This window comes from Scomber scombrus, chromosome 8, assembly GCF_963691925.1.
Source record: "Scomber scombrus chromosome 8, fScoSco1.1, whole genome shotgun sequence".
NCBI classification, from domain to species: domain Eukaryota; kingdom Metazoa; phylum Chordata; class Actinopteri; order Scombriformes; family Scombridae; genus Scomber; species Scomber scombrus.
Window position 1 is genome coordinate 32062147 of NC_084977.1, and position 20000 is coordinate 32082146.

The 20000-nt window shown below is 41.7% G+C and overlaps 1 protein-coding gene across 1 annotated transcript in view; it reads left to right on the forward strand.

Annotated features, from left to right (window-relative positions):
- Positions 1-20000, forward strand: part of kifap3a (kinesin-associated protein 3a) — a 44579-nt gene that overhangs the window by 17967 nt on the left and 6612 nt on the right. The window contains 8 exon segments of the mRNA XM_062424885.1: positions 273-297; positions 2642-2742; positions 10729-10837; positions 10918-11030; positions 13222-13387; positions 15300-15425; positions 16972-17070; positions 18669-18754. Coding sequence (XP_062280869.1) covers positions 273-297; positions 2642-2742; positions 10729-10837; positions 10918-11030; positions 13222-13387; positions 15300-15425; positions 16972-17070; positions 18669-18754 — 825 coding nt within the window.

A 20000-nucleotide genomic window follows, 5' to 3' on the forward strand; every position in this document is an offset into this window, starting at 1 on the left:
ATGTGCTCGGGTGTAATTTTACGAAGGTTAGGGCGGTTTTAAATCAGGCTGGGGGTGTAATTGGAGTTTAGCTCTCCCACTAACTGCCCCTGAACAGTCTAGTTAATTCTTAACAGCTCCCCCCTCACCTCTTCTCTCTTTCTCCCTTTCTCTCTTTCTCTCTTTCTCTTTAAATCTCTCTCTCTCTCTCTCTCTCTCTCTCTCTCTCTCGTTGCACAAACCCGACTGCTGTTTTGAACATTTTAATGGGATTTCTCTCTTCGCCCATAAAGGATCCTCCATGTTCCTACCAGCAAAGTGAGTCTGGAGGAGCTTGTGTGTGTGTGTGTTTTAAGGTACTGGTTGAGGTAAAGGATCCCTAATGAGAAGCACATGTTCCGGCCAATCGCTGGCTGCGCTGGAAGGGCCAGAGAGAGCGGCGAAGCTTTAACTTATTAAAGGCAGTAAAATTGATGCTTCCTCCTGTTCTCTCCAATTAAAGCTGGAAGCTCTCTCTCTCTCTTTCTCTCTCTCTCTCCCTCTCTCTCTCTCTCTCTCTCTCCTTCCCTCTCTCTCTCCCTCCCTCTCTCTCTCTTCTGACGCTAACGTCCATGATGTCTTGCTGCAACTGACCTCCATGATGTCTTACTGCATCTGACCCACACTATTTTTTTTACCTGCTCTCTCTCTCTCTCTCTCTCTCTCTCTCTCTCTCTCTCTCTCTCTCTCTCTCTCTCTCGTGATGCCATCTGGATCTAATACTGGGTGATAAGGCTAACCAGTGACCGAACACGGCTGGGACCAGTTTAACTGGACTGTGTGTGTGTGTGTGTGTGTGTGTGTGGGGGGGGGGGGGGCTGTTGGGCTTTACAGGAGGTCTGTCAGTGGTTCTGGTCCAGTGAAGAGCTTCTCTCTTAACACTTCTCTTAATGAAACGTCCTGGGTCAATCTCTGGTCTGAACTCTATTACTTCTCCTCAGTGGCTGGCTCTTCCCGCAGGCCTCCAGCCCCCCCCCCCCCCCCCCCCCCCCCCAGCCGCAGGTCAAAGGTCAAACTCATAAAGGTCCTGGGCTCACTGACAGTCTAACACTCAATCCATTCTGTCTTTATCTGCCTCATGCTGCTGCTGCTAGCTGCTGGGGGTTGATAAGTGTGTAATACTGCGCTGATAGTAGAGGGAATGTGAAATGGAGCTCTAATCAATCAGTGAATCATGTTTAAAGTCTCCCTTCACTCATATTAATCACTCACAATGTGTCTTTCTTCTCTCTGTTTAGTTTTACCTCAGCTTGATGTTCGTCTGCTCAGTTTAAATCTCAGTTTAACGCGTTTAACTACGAGCAGGATTTGAGTTAAAAGAGGTGAAGCAGCATTTTGTTCCTGCAACAATTTGTATGAAAAACACAAATAATTATTTTTGTTATTTTTATATGAATAAAAACATGTCTGGAGACGATCTGTAATGTTGACCCCCCCGTCCCCCCCTCAGCTCTGCAGAGACTCTCAGTCTGTTTTGAACTTTTGTTTTTTTTAGTTTTCTGGACCATAAACACTCTGATACACCTGAACATTAAGTTTTAAAGTGTCTTTTCAGGGAATGATGGATGTCAACAGTTTCTTTTAACCCTTTTTAAGTCACACCAAGAAAATGCTATTAAAAAAACAATTATTTACTTTTCCTCCCTCTTTTTGTGGCCATGACAACATCAAACATGGATTTTTTTCCTTATTGGCACTAAATTTTAAGTCTTACAGACATCTTCCAAACGATTGAACAAGTTTAAAAAATCCTCTGAGAGTGATCAAGTCAAAAGAATTAAACTCAACTTAAGAAATGTCTCCAGCAGGACCGTCATCATGTCAGGAGTGATTTTGGCCTGTATCTATAGCAACCATAGAACAACCTGTATCTATAGCAAGGCATAGAACAACCTGTATCTATAGCAACCATAGAACAACCTGTATCTATAGCAACCATAGAAACAACCTGTATCTATAGCAACCATAACACAACCTGATTGGTGTCTGTGCATTACATACCTCATACAAGTGCTAAAGATTGACCTAAAAGTTAAATGGGTTCAATAGATTTTAGTTTTAGAGCAGATATCATGACACAAAGTGAGCTACAAAGGGTTAAAACAACTTTGACTAAAGACTTCGTCCCATTTAAAACAGTAACAGGGACACTGATTGTAATAAAGGATGCTGCTAAATCTCATTAGTCTCCTTTATATTGAAGTTGGGGGCAGATATGTCAAGTAAAATCTACATTTCTAGAAGTAATAATGTTATTTTTGTGTGATTTGAGGGGGATTTTCCTTTAAGCAGCATGAAACGCTTGCCTTTTCCACCAGTCGCCTCCTGCAGCTCCACATTTATCCTTTTTTAAATATTGTTTTTTTGGGTCTGCTCGATCCGCTCCCGAGGAACACGACACACTGAGAAAATGCAGCCGACTTCTGCCGCTGCTGATTCTGCCCTGAATGCCAATTGACCCTCCGACTGGAATCGCTGCCATTCAATCAGCCCCCATTAATATTTTCAAAAACACACATAGCTCCCTTTAAATGTGGTCATTGGCATCCTGCAGAGTGTTTTTTTGCGGCACAACCGGTCATTCATGCATTGACTTCCTCCTCCTCCTCTGTTTATGTTGCAGCTGACGAGGCCCAGAGACAGCTCAGCATGTGCATTCTGTACCACATCAGCATGGACGACAGATTCAAGTCCATGTTTGCAGACACAGACTGCATACCGCAGGTAAGGCTGGCTAATGTACACGCTGCCAGCAGACCACGACAGACACATTAGCATCGGCAGCTAACGGCACCCGGGGAATTAATGCATGAGAAACAGAGAGAGAGAGAGAGGGAGGGAAAGGGAAAGCACGCCACATCTGGAACCAAAAACCACTGCTGCTCAGTCCTTCTCTCTCAATCTGATGACAACTGTTTTATTTAACTCTCCTCCTCATTCCAACTAATATCCTTGCGCCATTTCTGTATCCTCCACATATTCTCCTCCTAATTGAAACACCAGGATCATTTGCCCTCCCTCCTTCCTTAAACTTCCACTTTCCACTCCCCTCCCTCCAGTTTTTCTTTCAACTTTCGATCATAACATTTTCTCTCCCTCCTGATTGAGTTGACCCGGTCAGTCGCTCCCTCTCATCGTCAGCGATTAGCTTAAACGTGCGTTGTGTTTGTTTGTTTGAGATTGGGTGTAAATGCCGGCCAGATGTGGAGCAGAGGTGGAGCGGAGGAGAGGAGGAGAGGGGTCGGCTGTTTGTTCAGAGGGGGGTCACATCAGCAGCACATCTGAACCTCTGGTGGCAGAGAGAGAGAAGCATGACCAGGATGTGACCTTTGACCTCGCCCCGAGGCCCACTCACTCTCCTCTGACTCCTCTAATGTGTAATAACGTCCAGCAGTGTTGGAGAGTAACTCAATACATTAATCTAATTATAAAATAAATGTAAGTGTCATTAAATTACAGTTGATGATTACAAAGGAGGGTTACATCGGAAATCACACCTTTAAGATTTTCCTAATTTTCTTAATATCTAACTTGTTACTGAATACATATATTGCTGTTTTTAATTCTTTGAAATCAATATTTTTCTTTATATTTAGTAAATAAATCATGACGTGGCCTTATTAAGAGCACACATGGGCTTAAATGGAGGTTTAGGGTACTTCCGTTGTAGTGACTGGTTTCTGCAGCACTTTTTCTCTATGCAGGCGTTTCTCTTAATGCAGGTGTTTTCTGGCTTTGCATAATTTCCTTATTTGCAGCGCGATTTTGTCTTTGTATTTGTTTTGACTTTTGTTTGTGTTTTGGAGTTTGCATCGTTCTGTACTTGCAGCTGTTCTCCCCCCAAATGAAGCGGTCCGGCCACCGTAAAAAAAAAACAGCCGGGAAACAAAAATCCTCCAGTTGCTGACGAGTGCAGTGAAGAAGAGCCCGAGAGTTTCTTCCTCTTGCTGTTTTCTTCACATTGAGACTCCGTTGGTTTTTAAAACACTTATGATGAAGTTTGGATGTTTTTCTCACCTAAAAACTGCGTAGAGAAATCTAAAATTCTCAGGTTTTTTTTAATTTAATGTGGACGAGGAAAATCAAACTTAGAGTAAAGTCAAAAAGAACATTTTTATCATCCTTATTTTCTCTCTTGCGTGCATTGATCTCAGTTTTTTCTTTTTAATTACTTTTTTATGTCGTCACTTTGTTCTGTCTTATTATCAAACTGTGAAGCACTTTAAACTACATTAACCTGAAATGAAAGCTGTTGTATAAATGAAGTTTGATTTATTAGATTTAATCTTTTATCTTCACATTTTTGCAGTTTGTCATTTAACAGACGCTTTTATCTAGAGCGACTTGCAGGGATAAATTAGGTTAGAGTGCAGAGTTTGGCTCAGATTGAGAGTGCAATGAGGAAGGTTTTTCTTTCTAATGTTGTTTTTCTTAAATTATTAAAGTAAAAAACAACAAAAGTAAATTAATGCATCAGAAATACCTTTAAACAAGAAGCTTGTGCAGAAATCAAAGTGCTGAAGTTTTGCAGACTTGCATATTTGTCCCTTTACAAAACTTAGACATTTAAAAGAATGAATAAAAAGTGACGTTTTTCATGTTTTTTTTAATTTACTGATCTTTTAAAAATATCAGTATTTCTAAAAAAAAAAAAACGTCTCATTACGGCCCGCGGCTTTGATCACTTCCTGTGAGTGTCAGTGCAGCCGCTGACAGAATACAGCTGCTGTCATTAGTCTCTATTTATGTTAATTACGTCTGACAGTGTTGTGATTTAACTGATGTCTCTGCTCAGGTAGAAGCTTCACCTGGGAACATTTAGGAGCTGCTGCCACTTTACTGATTCATTCTGTAGTTTAATGACACAGAAATACACGAATGAGAGGAAAGAAACAGAGAATGTGTGATTTTATTTTAATGTTTACATACTTTTAAAGGTTAAATTTGACCCATTTTTACATCTTAGAGCTTTAAAAATGTGACACAGTTTACGAAAATGGAAATAAATTGCTTTTCTAAATTTTTATGCAGCTGATAAATGTTTTAATTTATGCAAATGTACAAATTTGACCTGAGTTTATTCCAAAAAAAAAAAGTTGTATTCATCATATTCCTATAAAATATTCTACTATAGACCATAAAACAGTGATTGTTAATGTTTGTTTTCCCCATAAGATTAATCAAATATTTATTAATAAATGTAAGGAATTTATGAATGTGAAGACTAATTATTAAGTACAGTATGTAAAGGGTTAAATATAAACACACATAAATGACAAAGAGCAGAATAATGAAAGATAAAGATGAAGAAGCTTTATTGTCATTGCACACAAGATAATAATGAAATTTCGTTTGGCAGCAATCCTTGTAGCAGCTACAATCAGTATAAATATAAATAAATATGTATTAAAATAAATAACATATCTAAGTAACAACAAGAACAAGTTAAAGTGCAGGTATGTTCATGGTTCCTGCAGCCGTCTCTTCACCGCCACGGGGAAGACGCTGTGTTTGAGTCTGTTTTTTTTAGCTGATATAAAAACAGTGAAGAAGAGATTAAATAGTTTTTGTGAAGATGTTTGAACCAGAAGATACTGACATGTGTAAAAATCTGATTTAAATGGCATAATAGATAGATAGATAGATAGATAGATAGATAGATAGATAGATAGATAGATAGATAGATAGATAGATAGATAGATAGATAGATAGATAGATAGATAGATACTGTAGATAGATAGATATTTATTGTCATTGCATATAAAAATACAACGAAATTCCATTTGCAGCACCAAAAATCTGCATAAAAGAGCATAAATAAAGGTTAAAGTAATAAATAATGCACAATAATAAATAATGCTCAGGTAAATTGCACTTGTACTGTTCATCAGGTGAGTGTATGTGTGTTTCCTCTCTTTCTCTTGAAGGTATAAATCCCAATTAAACCCTCGTCTGTCTCCGTCTACATGTCCCTCCATATGTCGTCTTTATACCCCCCCAAAAAAAAACCAAACATCCTCTACATCCTCTTTCCTTCTTTTTATCCTCTCTCACCTTTTGTGTGAGTTTTTTTAAGAGCTCTCTTTTATCACTTTCCCAGAGTAGTGACTGACCCTTTCTCCCCTCCTCTGAGCTTTTTTAATGGGGGTCAACGTTTGGTGCTGGATGTGGAGCGATGTCAGGAGAGAGGGACAGAGGTGGAGGTGGTTTTAGGAGGAGGGGGAGGAGGGGGGAGGGGGGTCAGTGTGCTGCCTCCGGTGGCTGTCTGTGGTAAATAAGCAGAGGCAGGTGCCAGAGAGTCTAGACGGGGCTGATTTTGGGGTCCGGGGCCCCTGGTATGTGATACCTAACCCAGACCCGGCCCTGCCTTTCTCTCCCTGTCTGTGATTCCTGACTCCTCACAGGGAAGCACTGCACCTCTGCTCCCTGCTCTCCCCCCACCTCCTCTGCTGCTCCTCCCCCCCCCCCCCCAGCTCAAAGCCTTTCCTGTTTAATGTTAAATCAGCGCAGGAGAGACGAACAGACAGGGAGGAGGAGGAGGAGGAGGAAGAAGAGGAAGAGGAAGAGGGAGGTAAAGGAATAGAATAGGATAGATCCTTTATTGTCATTTTCACAAGTACAACAACATTTTTAAAGTGCTCACCAGTCAGTGCATCATTCATAAATAAGGAGGAAGAAAGGGAGGAAGGACAGATGGAGGGAAAGAAGGAAAGGGAAGAAGACAGGAAGGAAAGTGGGCTGGATTGGACTCCTTGGCGGGCCTTTTCTGGCCCACGGGCCTCATGTTTGACCTCCTGCTCCCTGAGGAGGAGGAAGAGGAGGAGGAGGAGGGAGGGAGGAGGAGAAGAGGAGGAGGAGGAAGGAGGAAGGAGGAAGGAGGAGTTCCTTCTTCACTTCCTTCCTTCTTTCTTTCCTTCCTTCCTTCTGTCCTTCTTCACTTCCTTCCTTCCTTCTTTTCCATCCTTCCTTCCTTCTTTTCCTTCCTTCCTTCCGGCCTTCTTTTCCTTCCTTCTTTTCCTTCCTTCCTTCTGTCCTTCTTCACTTCCTTCTCTCCTTCCTTCCTTCCTTCATTCCTTCCTCCATATGTATTCAGTAAAAAATTTGGAAAAAACCCTCCTGAGTAAAATGTTGAAGGTGTAACTTCAGATGGAACCTCCTTTGTAATCAACATTTTCATCAGTAACTGGAACAGATTAATTACATTTAGTTTATAATTTGTACATTTCAGACCAGCTTTGACATGATTGGAGGAGACTGCAGGGATGCATAATGTAGAGTGAAGGTTTCTAGTTTCTCTCCAAGGTGCACAGAGAAGAAGAAAAGAGTCTTAATAAAAGGCTCAAAGCTGCAAAAGTATTTATAGTAAACAGAAGAACTGTGTTGTTAGCAGCAGGTTTCAGTTTCATCTCTGCTTTGTGTTTGTTTAAATCTGTATTATTACATGTATGTTTGTGCTCGTGGAGTTTGTGTCCGTCCTTCCTTCCCTCCTTCCTTCTTTTCCTTCCTTCCTTCTTTTGTCCTTCCTTCCCCTCTTCTCTTCGTCTGTCCTTCCTTCCATCCTTTCTTCCCTCCTTCCTTCCTTCTTTCCTTCCTTCCCTCCTTCCTTCCTTCCTTCCTTCCCTCCATCTGTCCTTCCTTCCTTCCTTCCTTCATTCCTTCCATCTGTCCGTCCTTCCTTCCTTCCTTCCTTCCTTCCATCTGTCCGTCCTTCCTTCCTTCTGTCCTTCACTTCCTTCCTTCCTTCCTTCATTCCTTCCATCTGTCCGTCCTCCCTCCCTTCCTTCCTTTCTTCCTTCCTTCCTTCCTTCCCTCCATCTGTCCTTCCTTCCTTCCTTCCATCTGTCCGTCTTTCCTTCCTTCTGTCCTTCACTTCCTTCCTTCTGTCCTTCGTCACTTCCTTCCTTCCTTCCTTACTTCTTTTCCTTCCTTTCTTCCTTCTGTCCTTCCGTCCATCCTTCCTTCCTTCCTTCTTTTCCTTCCTTCCTTCCTTCCTTCCTTGAGTCTGTTGTAGAAGCAGAGTGAAGGTTTCTAGTATTTATAGTAAACAGCAGAACTGTGTTGTTAGCAGCAGGTTTCAGCTTCATCTCTGCTTTGTGTTTGTTTAAATCTGTATTATTACATGTATGTTTGTGCTCGTGGAGTTTGTGTCCGTCCTTCCGTCCTTCCTTCCTTCCTTCCTTCCTTCCTTCCTTCCTTCCTTCCTTCCTTCTTTTGTCCTTCCTTCCCTTCTTCCCTTCATCTGTCCTTCCTTCCATCCTTTCTTCCCTCCTTCCTTCCTTCCCTCCATCTGTCCTTCCTTCCTTCCTTCCTTCCTTCATTCCTTCCATCTGTCCGTCCTTCCTTCCTTCCTTCCTTCCTTCCTTCCTTCCTTCCATCTGTCCGTCCTTCCTTCCTTCTGTCCTTCACTTCCTTCCTTCCTTCATTCCTTCCATCTGTCCGTCCTTCCTTCCTTCCTTCCTTCCTTCCTTCCCTCCATCTGTCCTTCCTTCCTTCCTTCCATCTGTCCGTCTTTCCTTCCTTCTGTCTTTCACTTCCTTCCTTCTGTCCTTCGTCACTTCCTTCCTTCCTTACTTCTTTTCCTTCCTGTCTTCCTTCTGTCCTTCCTTCCTTCCTTCATTCATTCCTTCTTTTCCTTCCTTCCTTCCTTGAGTCTGTTGTAGAAGCAGAGTGAAGGTTTCTAGTATTTACAGTAAACAGCAGAACTTTGTTGTTAGAGCAGGTTTCAGCTTCATCTCTGCTTTGTGTTTGTTTAAATCTGTATTATTACATGTATGTTTGTGCTCGTGGAGTTAGTGTCCATCCATCCTTCCTTCCTTCCTTCCTTCCTTCCTTCCTTCCTTCCTTCCTTCCTTCCTTCTTTTGTCCTTCCTTCCCTTCTTCCCTTCATCTGTCCTTCCTTCCATCCTTTCTTCCCTCCTTCCTTCCTTCCCTCCATCTGTCCTTCCTTCCTTCCTTCCTTCCTTCATTCCTTCCATCTGTCCGTCCTTCCTTCCTTCCTTCCTTCCTTCCATCTGTCCGTCCTTCCTTCCTTCTGTCCTTCACTTCCTTCCTTCCTTCCTTCCTTCATTCCTTCCATCTGTCCGTCCTTCCTTCCTTCCTTCCTTCCTTCCCTCCATCTGTCCTTCCTTCCTTCCTTCCATCTGTCCGTCTTTCCTTCCTTCTGTCCTTCACTTCCTTCCTTCTGTCCTTCGTCACTTCCTTCCTTCCTTACTTCTTTTCCTTCCTTTCTTCCTTCTGTCCTTCCGTCCATCCTTCCTTCCTTCCTTGAGTCTGTTGTAGAAGCAGAGTGAAGGTTTCTAGTATTTATAGTAAACAGCAGAACTTTGTTGTTAGAGCAGGTTTCAGCTTCATCTCTGCTTTGTGTTTGTTTAAATCTGTATTATTACATGTATGTTTGTGCTCGTGGGGTTTGTGTGTAAATATTAGTTTGATTCTCATTATTGGACGTTCGTGTGTGTGTGATGTCAGTGTTTGTGTTGTTTACATGAAGCCGGTTAATGTTTGCTGTGTTGTTGATTAATGTCCCTGGATAATGCCGTGAGGAGGTTCGGTCCGATTAATGTCCAAACTTTTCATTAATTCACTCAAAACACTCGAAACACTCAAGCATGCAAACAATATGAAGACATGTTGTCCTTTTAGCTGCAGATTTATCTCTGCTGCAGAGAAACAGAGCCGACGTGTTTGACCTGAAAGACTTTGTAGAGTTTATATATTTACTAGTTTGCAAAGCGAAGAAACATCTGTCATCTTCATGCAGCTGTTAAAGAGGCAAAGAACAGGTTGTTGGTTCAATAACATGCAGAGTGACTAAATGTCTCATTTAAACCTTCGATCTACAGCTGATGAAGATGATGTTCGACTACGGGGAGTTCTTCCTTTCTTTCCTTCCTTCTTTCTGTCCATCCTTCCTTCCTTCCTTCCTTCTTTTCCTTCCTTCCTTCCCTCCATCTGTCTGTCCTTCCTTCCTTCCTTCCATCCTTCCTTCCTTCTTTTCATTCCTTCCTTCCTTCCCTTCCTCCATCTGTCCTTCCTTCCATCTGTCCATCCTTCCATCCTTCCTTCCTTCCTTCCTTCCTTCTGTCCTTCCTTCCTTCTATCCTTCCTTCCATCTGTCCATCCTTCCTTCCTTCCTTCTTTCTTTTCCTTCCTTTCCTCCATCTGTCCTTCCTTCCATCTGTCCTTCCTTCCATCTGTCCGTCCTTCCTTCCTTCCATCCTTCCTTCCTTCCTTCCTTCCTTCCTTCCTTCTTTCATTCCTTCCTTCCTTCCTTCCTTCCTTCTTTCTGTCCTTCCTTCCTTCCTTCCTTCCGTCCTTCCCTCCATCTGTCCGTCCTTCCCTCCTTCCTTCCTTCCTTCTTCGATTCCTTCATTCCTTCCCTTCTTCCCTCCTTCCTTCCTTCCTTCCTTCCTTCCTTCCTTCCTTCCTTCCTTTCTTTTTAATGATCCGGTCCACATCAGATTAAATTGTTCTGTGGCCCTTGAATGAAGATGAGTTTAACTCTCCTGTTCTAGGCACTAAATATTAAATATGTGTTGTAGTAATTATCACGTCACTTCCCGAGAGCCTCCTTTGCTGGTTGGAGACGGGTAACCATGGAAACACATACCAACCATAAACTCTTAACTAATTAAAAATATGTATTACATATAGAAAACTGACAACTTGCAGAATAACTGGATGTCTAATTTTTAAACCTTCGATCTACAGCTGATGAAGATGATGTTCGACTGCGGGGACGAGGCGATGGACGTTGAGCTCATCGCGCTCTGCATCAACCTGGCTGCTAACAAGAGCAACGCTCAGGTCATCTGTGAAGGTATGAGATCCACAGGAAAGGAGGAGTTTTGCCCCCTTTTTTTCTCCTTTCCTCTGGCTTCACTCTTTCTCGTCTCCTAGGTAACGGCCTGAAGATGCTGATGAAGCGAGCGGTGAAACTGAAGGACGTTCTGGTGATGAAGATGATCAGGAATCTGTCTCAGCACAACGGATCCACCAGGAGCCTCTTCTTGGTCAGTATTTAAATGATTGAAATCAGGTGGGGAGTTCCGGTCCTCTGAAATGAGGCCAACGCGGAAGTAACTTAAAACTGCATTCTATCAAAAGGCCACCAGGGGGCGACCGTTTTGGTGTCAAAAGGACTTCCGTCTCTATACAAGTCAATGGAGAATTCACCAACTTCTCACTTGATTTCTAACCTCAGTAAACGTTTTCAAAATGTGTTTATGGTCTCAATCGCTAGTTTAAAGCCTTCTTCAATGCAGTATGATGTTCATTTGGGACATTTTGGCCTCCCTGATTTTATATGTGACGATAAAGCAGGGTATGCATTAGGGCGTGGCTACGTCGTGATTGACAGGTTGATTGGTTCACAGGTTCAGGAGGGCGCCTCATGCTCCTCCTGATGCCCATATAAGTAGAATCTGTGTTTTTATTTTTCCCAGCATGCACCTGAAATGTTCAAGATGGCTCTGCTCAGATCCGAAACTATTGGCTTCCAAGCAGAAAGTCGACAAACCAATGGGTGACGTCACGGATGTTACGTCCATTTCTTATATACAGTCTATGATTGAAACTAAAGAAAAGTTCTGCCTAAACTGCAGATAAGCAACGAGTAGCAACATCATATCGTATTCTGGACCATAACTCTTGATTGAAAGTCTTAGAGTTTGATAAAAGACAGGATTTATTGTCTCTGGCTTTGTAACATCAGTGGATCTGTTTAGAAAACAAAGCAGCTCTGTAACTTCAGTTATTGCGTAATAATCATCATGTTTCGATGATTTTATCAGTATGATTAAAAACTGTCCCAGATGTTTATGAGCACTGATTTATCAAATGCTGGAAGAACTTAACAGCAAAATTCAGTAAAAACTGAGCAAAAAAACACCAGAACGACAAATTAAAGAAAATAAAAATATAATTTTGGACACAAATTTAATATTTAGTTAGCTGAATGATGTTTTGCAACTTGTAAACCAGCATATACAACTATAATGCATGTGAGACACCTTTGCCAAAACAATGTGTCCAACAGATCCTGTAGAAGCAGAAATATGATGAAAATCAAATGCCATGCAGATTAAATGATTTACCGATTAGCCACAAGTTGTATTTTCCCTGGATTTATTTCATCAGTGAATGTTTAAAAATCAGATAACAGAAGCTCTATAACTTCATTTCTTGCCTAATAATCATCTTGTTTAGATGTTAGTATTAATTAGGTGTCAGTATTAATTAGGGCCAGGCAATAAATCCATATTATATATTGATATTGTGATACTTTATTGTCTTAGATTTGTGTCTTTTCCTGCTTTTAAAGGCTGCATTACAGTAAGGCATGACCAAGGTATTTGGTCAAAAATATCAGAAGAGAAGAAGAAATATATAATTTTGCACAAAAATTGAATCTTTAGTTAATTGAATGATGTTTTGCAAACTATATAAAACTAAAAAACTATAATGCATGTGAGATATTTCACTTTTTTAATCACTTTCGCCAAAAAAACTGATTGTGTAGAGGCAGAAATATGATGAAAATCAAATGAAGTTGTTCTGACTTGATGTTTTTTTCTGTTCTGTTATCAGCTTCTAACATCAACAGGAAATATCAATTAATCAATTTAGGAATAAACAGTAAAAAGCCACAAAACTCAATAAATCTCCATTAAATCTTCATGTTTTGATCACATTTGATGGATAAAGGACTGATTGGAGACCGCTAATGTTGTTGGTTTGTTGGGGGAGTGTGGGGGGGGGGCTGAACCACAAGGACCAGAAGGACCAGAAGAACCAGCACTATAAACATGAGTGTTTGTCTCTGATTGACTGACTGAGTGATGAAATTACAGCATTCATGTGTCACAAACAGAGACAGAGACAAAGAAATGGAATAAAGCTCCATGTCAGTCGTCATTCGGTCTGTGTGGCTCCTCACATTAAGAGCGAAGAGTGTCCTGCAGATATAAACGTCCCATGCTGCGTTCATGCAGGCTCGGAAATGCTGAAGCCTACAGAACAAACATATAAAAACCGATACCGATACTTCGGAGGGCCGATATTATCTGACATCCCTATTTACCACCAATTTAACCACATTCACACAGACTTCATCATCTATCAACCTTTAAAATCCTCAACAATCAGTAAATTGTGTCTTCATGTGATCCGATCATGTCCCTGTCTCTGTTTCTCTGCCATCAGGATCACGTGGGAGACCTGGCGGTTCAGATCAGCGATGACGAGGCCGAAGAGTTTGTGATCGAGTGTCTGGGCACGTTGGCCAATCTGACCATCCCCGACCTGGACTGGGCTCTGGTGCTCCAAGACTACAACCTGGTGCCGTACCTGAAGAACAGACTCAAACCAGGTGCGTGAGTCCAACATGAAGCATCGATCCTGCTTTTAAAAAAACAACTGCTATTAGGGCCACACGATGGGATTAAACTCAACATGACGACTTTAATCTCAGTGTGTCGACATTTTAACCTTTGTGTCGTCCTCCCGCGTCAAATTGACCCCATCTGTTTTGACTGTTCCTTCTTTCCTCCCTTCCTTCCTTCCGTCTGTCCTTCCTCCCTCCTTCCGTCTTTCTTTCCTTCCTCTCTCTTTCCTCCCTTCCTTCTTTCCTTCCTCCATCCCCCTTTCCTTTTTTCCTTCTTTCCTTCCCTCCCTCCTTTTCTCTTTCTTTCCTTCTTCTCTCTTTCCTCCATTCCTTCTTTCTTTCCCTCCTTCCTTCCTTCTTTCCTTCCTTTCCTTCCTCCCTCCCTCCTTCTCTCTTTCTTTCCTCCCCCCTACCTTCCTCCCTTCCTTCTTTCCTCTGTCCTTTCTTCCTTTCCTTCCTCTCTTCCTTCTTTCCTTTCCTTCCTTCCTTCCTCCCCCCTTCCTTCTTCCTCCCTTCCTTCCTTCCTTCCTCCCTCCTTTCCTTCCTTCTTCCTCCCTTCCTTCCTTGACTCGAGGACAACAGGAAGGTTAAAGTCGACATTCCAACTTTATTGACGAAATTTCAACTTTATTCTTGACGTTTCGAGTTTAATGTCGACACACTGAGATTAAAGTCGTCATGTCGAGTTTAATCTCTTTGCGGAATTTTTGCCTTACATCATGTGGCCCTAATACTCCGTCATATAAATCTCTTACACTTCATTTTGTGTGAGTGCACATTATTGCTCTCATAAAGGTTTAATCATAGAAACACAGTCGTGCATCCTTACATGGTCCCTGCTACATTTCTCTCATTTCTCTCATTTGTCAACCCAAAGTCCAGGTCTCTCCCATGCCCCTGTCTTAACCTCTAACTCTCCCTAAATCACACTATCAGTGAAGTGTCAGCGGACACGATGATGTGAGGACAGAAGACCCTCGTTAAGGTCTGGGCCTCATCTTTAACTCTCAGGGCCGATGACCTCTGAACTCTGCCTCCTGTCTTTATCAAAGGAGAGATGAAAGTCTACCGCTGCAGTTTGAGACGATTTAATTGACTTTTACTGATAAGAGTAAAGAGGAAACATTGACTTTATTCACTTTTTTATACATTAAATTCTTAGTTGTTGTTTGTTTCTTTGTGTTTATGGGTCAATGACAAATAAGGGTTGGCAAGATGATCAATTACAAAAATCAGTTAAACTAGTTTTAAAAGCAGCATCAGGTTTGTTAAAATGTACATTTAGTATTTTTGTTGGTTTTATATCATTTGAAATGACATTTGCACCATTTTTTACCAAAAGTAAGACTGAATGCTCCTGAAAATGTCAAATGGTGTAACCACAAAAGAATGATAAATATTACATATTTTATCACCTACAGTGTATTTGAGTGGATTTATACTAATAATTACTTCATTTAAAACATGTAAATGTTTCCTGATCTCCATGGTAACCAGAGTAAATGTAATATTTAGAACAATTATATTCCATTACCTTTATTTAATATAAAGTTATAATGTAAGATCATGCCAAACTAGTTGATATGGTGTTTTATTGACAATTTACTGTTTTTAAGCAAGTTGAATTATTTGGTAAAAAGTTTTTATGGTTACACCACTTAGACATTTTTGCCATAATCCTCTAATATATTCTCTCTAAATGGATTAAAAGCAGAAATTTGATGCTGGGTCCACAAAAAAAGAATGTGTGCAAGTTATTCATACGTTTATTTTCACATTTTAACCCTTTAAATTAAACTAAACCACATGGACACAATAAACATCATTGACCCTTTTATATTTTGCAGCCACATCTTTCTTTTCTCGCTCAGCTTTGCTCACTTTTTCCTGACGTCAGGTTCGGCTGAGGACGACCTCATCCTGGAGGTGGTGATCATGATCGGCACCGTGTCCATGGATGACTCTTGTGCGGCCTTGCTGGCCAAGTCTGGCATCATCCCGGCTCTCATCGAGCTGCTTAATGGTAAGAAAGTAAATCCCGCCCAGCAGCGTTTCTTAATCTCCGAGTTGGAAAGGAATGAAAGGTCCTGCCTCGGTTCGTGGTGGATATATTACACCACCCAGGTTCCACTTACAGATGTGTTGGTTAGTGCTAATGACAGAGAAGAAGTGCTTTTTACGTGCATATCGACATCAGATCTGTTTGAAAAAGGTTTGGAGTTGATATCTGGTCAAAGTTTAAGACTGTAGTGTTTGAATTTTATCCAAGTTAATAATTCCACAGCTAAAGTAAAAGTTAGAAATAGAAAGTTATTAGTCAGAAGTGAAACATTCAGTTTCAGTCCCACCCTGCTGTTGCCCTGTTACACTGTCCAGATCCCTGCAGTTAAGTTTAATAGTTATCCTTACCAGTAGGAGACCTGAATTAAAAAAGAATATACAACCCAGTTTATGACAATTGACCAAAATTAATGGAGAAACTGTGACATAATCTACTTTTAAAGCCCCCTCCTAGCTTCTGTAATACGACAGAGGCATATTGAGTGGAGATGGAAAATGTGAGCAGGGTTTTAGCTTCAGGAGGGATTTGATCGACTGCTCTGGGATTTGATTTGATTGCTTAAAAAATAAGCATGACTTATCGAGGGCGGAGACTGGAAGTAGGAGCACAGAGGAGCTCGGTGCGGCTGCCAGGATACTACTTTATTTATTTGACTATTGGTTGCACGACCGATCGGCCCGCAGATGACCGAGCGTTGAGGTCGTCATGGTGACCTCGAAAAAGTTCAACGTGTTTCTGCTGTCAGGAGAATCACGACGGCTTTACATTTATATCTGTACCCGTGTCATTGGATCAGGAGGACGAGGAGACATTTAATTAACGGAGTAGGGTGTGTATGTGTGTGTGTGTGTGTGTGTGTGTGTGTGTGTGATTTAGTGCCATCTAGTGGCGAGGTTGCAGATTGCACCCCTCCTCCTCCTCCAAGCATGAAAGCTCCTCTCTAGATTCAGTGTTTGGGTTTGTCCACTTTGGGCCACCGTAGAAACATGGTGGTGCAACATGGAAGAGGACTCGCTCATTTTTTAGACGTATAAGCTCAAACCAAAGTAGCAAAAACATGACAATTCTTATTTTAACGTTCGTGTCGTCCTCCCGGGTCAAATTGAACCCGTCTGTTTTGACTGTTCCTTCTTTCCTCCCTTCTTTCCTTCTTTCCTTCCTTCCTTCCTTCCTTCCTCCATCCCCCTTTCTTCCTTCCTTCTGTCCTTCCTTCCTAACTGTAACTCTAACAGGAACGCAGTCATGTTGATTCAAATTTGTGATTTTGGTTCTGTTTTTCCCAATTTTCATGCTTCGTACTTTAATGAACTCCTCCTACAGATTTAACCCGACCGACTTCAAATGTGTTCAGTGTCATCTTAAGATCTTAAAGATGAAAAGTTATCAAAATCATGAGTGTTTGTGGAACCTGATGGGCGTGGCTGTGCGGCAAATTTCAATGTGTGAACCCTTGAACTTTGTGAGGGAGTGTAAGGGCCTGATTTTTGTTTGTTTATTTCCGCCTCAGCCCAGCAGGAAGATGACGAGTTTGTGTGCCAGATCGTCTACGTCTTCTACCAGATGGTGTTTCACAAAGCTACGAGGGACGTCATCATCAAAGACACGCGTATCCTTTTTATCACACATTTATTAAACATTGGGCATATTTCTGCTCCATGTGGTGAGCATCTTCCATCCCACTGACAAAGCACTGACGCTGCATACTGATCCAAACTTCTTCACTAGTGTTCTACAGAATTACTCTATATTTAGGTTTTAGCGCATATTCCTGACTTAACCCTCCTGTTGTCCTCGAGTCAAGGAAAGAAGGGAGGAAGGAAAGATGGAAGGAAGGGAGGGAGGAAGGAGGGACGGAGGAAGGTAGAGGGAGGAAGGAAAGGAAGGAAGGAGGGAGGAAGGAAGGGGGGAAGGAAGGAAAGATGGAAGGAAGGGAGGGAGGAAGGAGGGAGGAAGGTAGAGGGAGGAAAGAAGAAAGGGGAAGGAAGGGAGGAAAGAGAGAGGACGGAAAGAAAGAGAGAAGGAGGGAGGGAGGAAAGGAAGGAAGGATGGAAGGAAAGAGGGAAGGAAAGAAGGAGGGCGTTAGGAAGGAATGACAGAAGGAAGGAAGAAAGGAGGAAGGGAAGGAAGGATGGAAAGAAAGAAGGAGGGAGTTAGGAAGGAAGGACAGAAGGAAGGAAGAAAGGAGGAAGGAAAGGAAGGAAGGAAGAAAGAAGGAAGGACAGAAGGAAGGAAGGGAGGAAAGAGAGAGGAAGGAAAGAAAGAGAGAAGGAAGGAAGGAAGGAAAGAAGGAAGGAATAAAGGAAGGAAGGAGGGAGGAAGGCTAGACGGAAGGAAGGAAGGAAGGGAGGAAAGAGGGAACAGTCAAAACAGACGGGGTCAATTTGACCCGGGAGGACGACAGAAATTTGACCTCAGTGTTTATTCCCATCTGCGTCTCCATAGCAACAGCTTTAAATACCTTCGGGCATTTAAATCTGTCTGTATTTAACCTCAGTTATGTTCTCTGTCAGCATCCTCCGTGTTTAGGATCATATAGATCAGGAATGTCTGATTCAAGTGTCACTCCTCCTCCTCCACATGTTCCTCCACATCTCTGCCTTCCCCACTTCCATTCATTTTAGGATACATCTGGTGTTATTCTTGTGTTATTTCCTCTTGTCAACAAATCCCAAGTGAATGAAAAGACCAAAACCAACAATGAACTGATCTGCTAACACGTATTGTTGTGTGTGTTTCTAAAGTCTGATTTATTTTATTCTTCTGATTTTGTCCAAAAAACTATAAAAAACACATCAGTGAGTCACAGCACTGCTCTGCGTCACATGTTCCTTCATCACCATGAACACACACTGTAGTTTATTTTGACTCAATCACACACACACACACACACACACACACACACACACACACACACACACACACACACACACACACACACACACACACACACACACAATCCTGCTGCTAGAAATACTCACTACAGCACCAAATGTAGATTCATCCGCCGCTGAAAATAGTCCCCAATAAAAGCAATATTTTGTTAGTTAAAACTACAGTAACCAGATGTTTTAGGATTGCTGAGCCTTCTAGAAACTTGTTTGATTTGTTGACAAAAAGAAAAATGTACTGCAAGCAGCAGATTAAATCTCCCCGAGAGGAATAAATAAATAAAATGTCGTCTTTTTCCTTGAGCGTGAACCTCAGAGGCTCCGGCTTACCTCATCGACCTGATGCACGACAGCAACGCAGAGATCCGCAAAGTCTGTGACAACACGCTGGACATCATCGCTGTGAGTTCACACATATAGAGATTAACTAAAGAGCTACAAATCACCACGGCAACACTAAACTTTAAGGTAGAAATACTTGAGACAATTCATCACAATTTGAATGATTAAAACTTCACACTAAGCTCATGGGAAGCTTTGTTGTGATGTTTAACTAACAGCTGCTACATGTAAAATTTAAAGGGTCAGTTCACACAAATGTATAATTATTTTCTAATTTTCCTGTGAAATTGTCAGATTTGGTTTTTAGACACTGTATCCGTCTCTGAGATTTCTGCTTCCACACCAACAGGAAATCACATGTGACATTTCGAGCCTCTTGCTTTTCCTCAGACTAAAGATCAACTAGATAGTCGCCGTCTAGAATACACAAAGACCCGGGTTCATATCTGCTGGTGCACGCTGCCTGTTTAAGGGTTGAATACACAAAGGCCCGGATCACCTGACAGTCACATGATGCCAATCTCACTCTATAAATCCAGCTATATTGATATTATGACAACTATATTGCCCCGATGTTTTGCTATGGATGTATACATATATTATATTGTATTGCGACTTTACATTCTTGTTTTAGTCTGGAGAAGAGAAGGAAGCTCGAAACGCCATTGTGATATTTCGTTAAAGGATACTTGCATCAGAAGCTGCAGTGTGCCGACTTTTATCTGCCGTAACAGATTTAATTATTTGGTCCAGCAGCTGCTTTTTTATTCCAAATGTGCTACTACATAACTTTATCAAGCCTCCACACCAAAACAGTTAACTTCACTTCATTTCATTTCATTTTTGGAGCTCACAGAGTTGCTTCTACTCAGTAACTCTGTAATGAATCTCCAGATGCAACAAAGAGAGAAACATGAATTTAATGAATTAAACACAAAGAGAAAAAAGCTGAATTGAATCGGCTTCATATGCAGATAGACGACGTATAAAAGCTGATATTTAGTTTGCACTCGTTGCACTAAAGTCTTAAAATGTTAATGAGTTTAAACTGTTTAATTCATAAGAGCAGCACAGATTAGTTCTTTATTTATCTACTTTTTCATTAGATTTTCTGTCAGTGTCATCTCGATGCTCTCAAACAATCCTCCTCCTCCCCCTCCTCCTTCTCCTCCTCCTCCTCCTCCTCCTCCTCCTTCTCCTCCTCCTCCTCCTCCTCCTCTTCTTCCTCCTCCTCCTCCTCCTCCTCCTCTTCCTCCTCCTCTTCCTCATCCTCTTCCTCCTCCTCCTCCTCCTCTTCTTCCTCCTC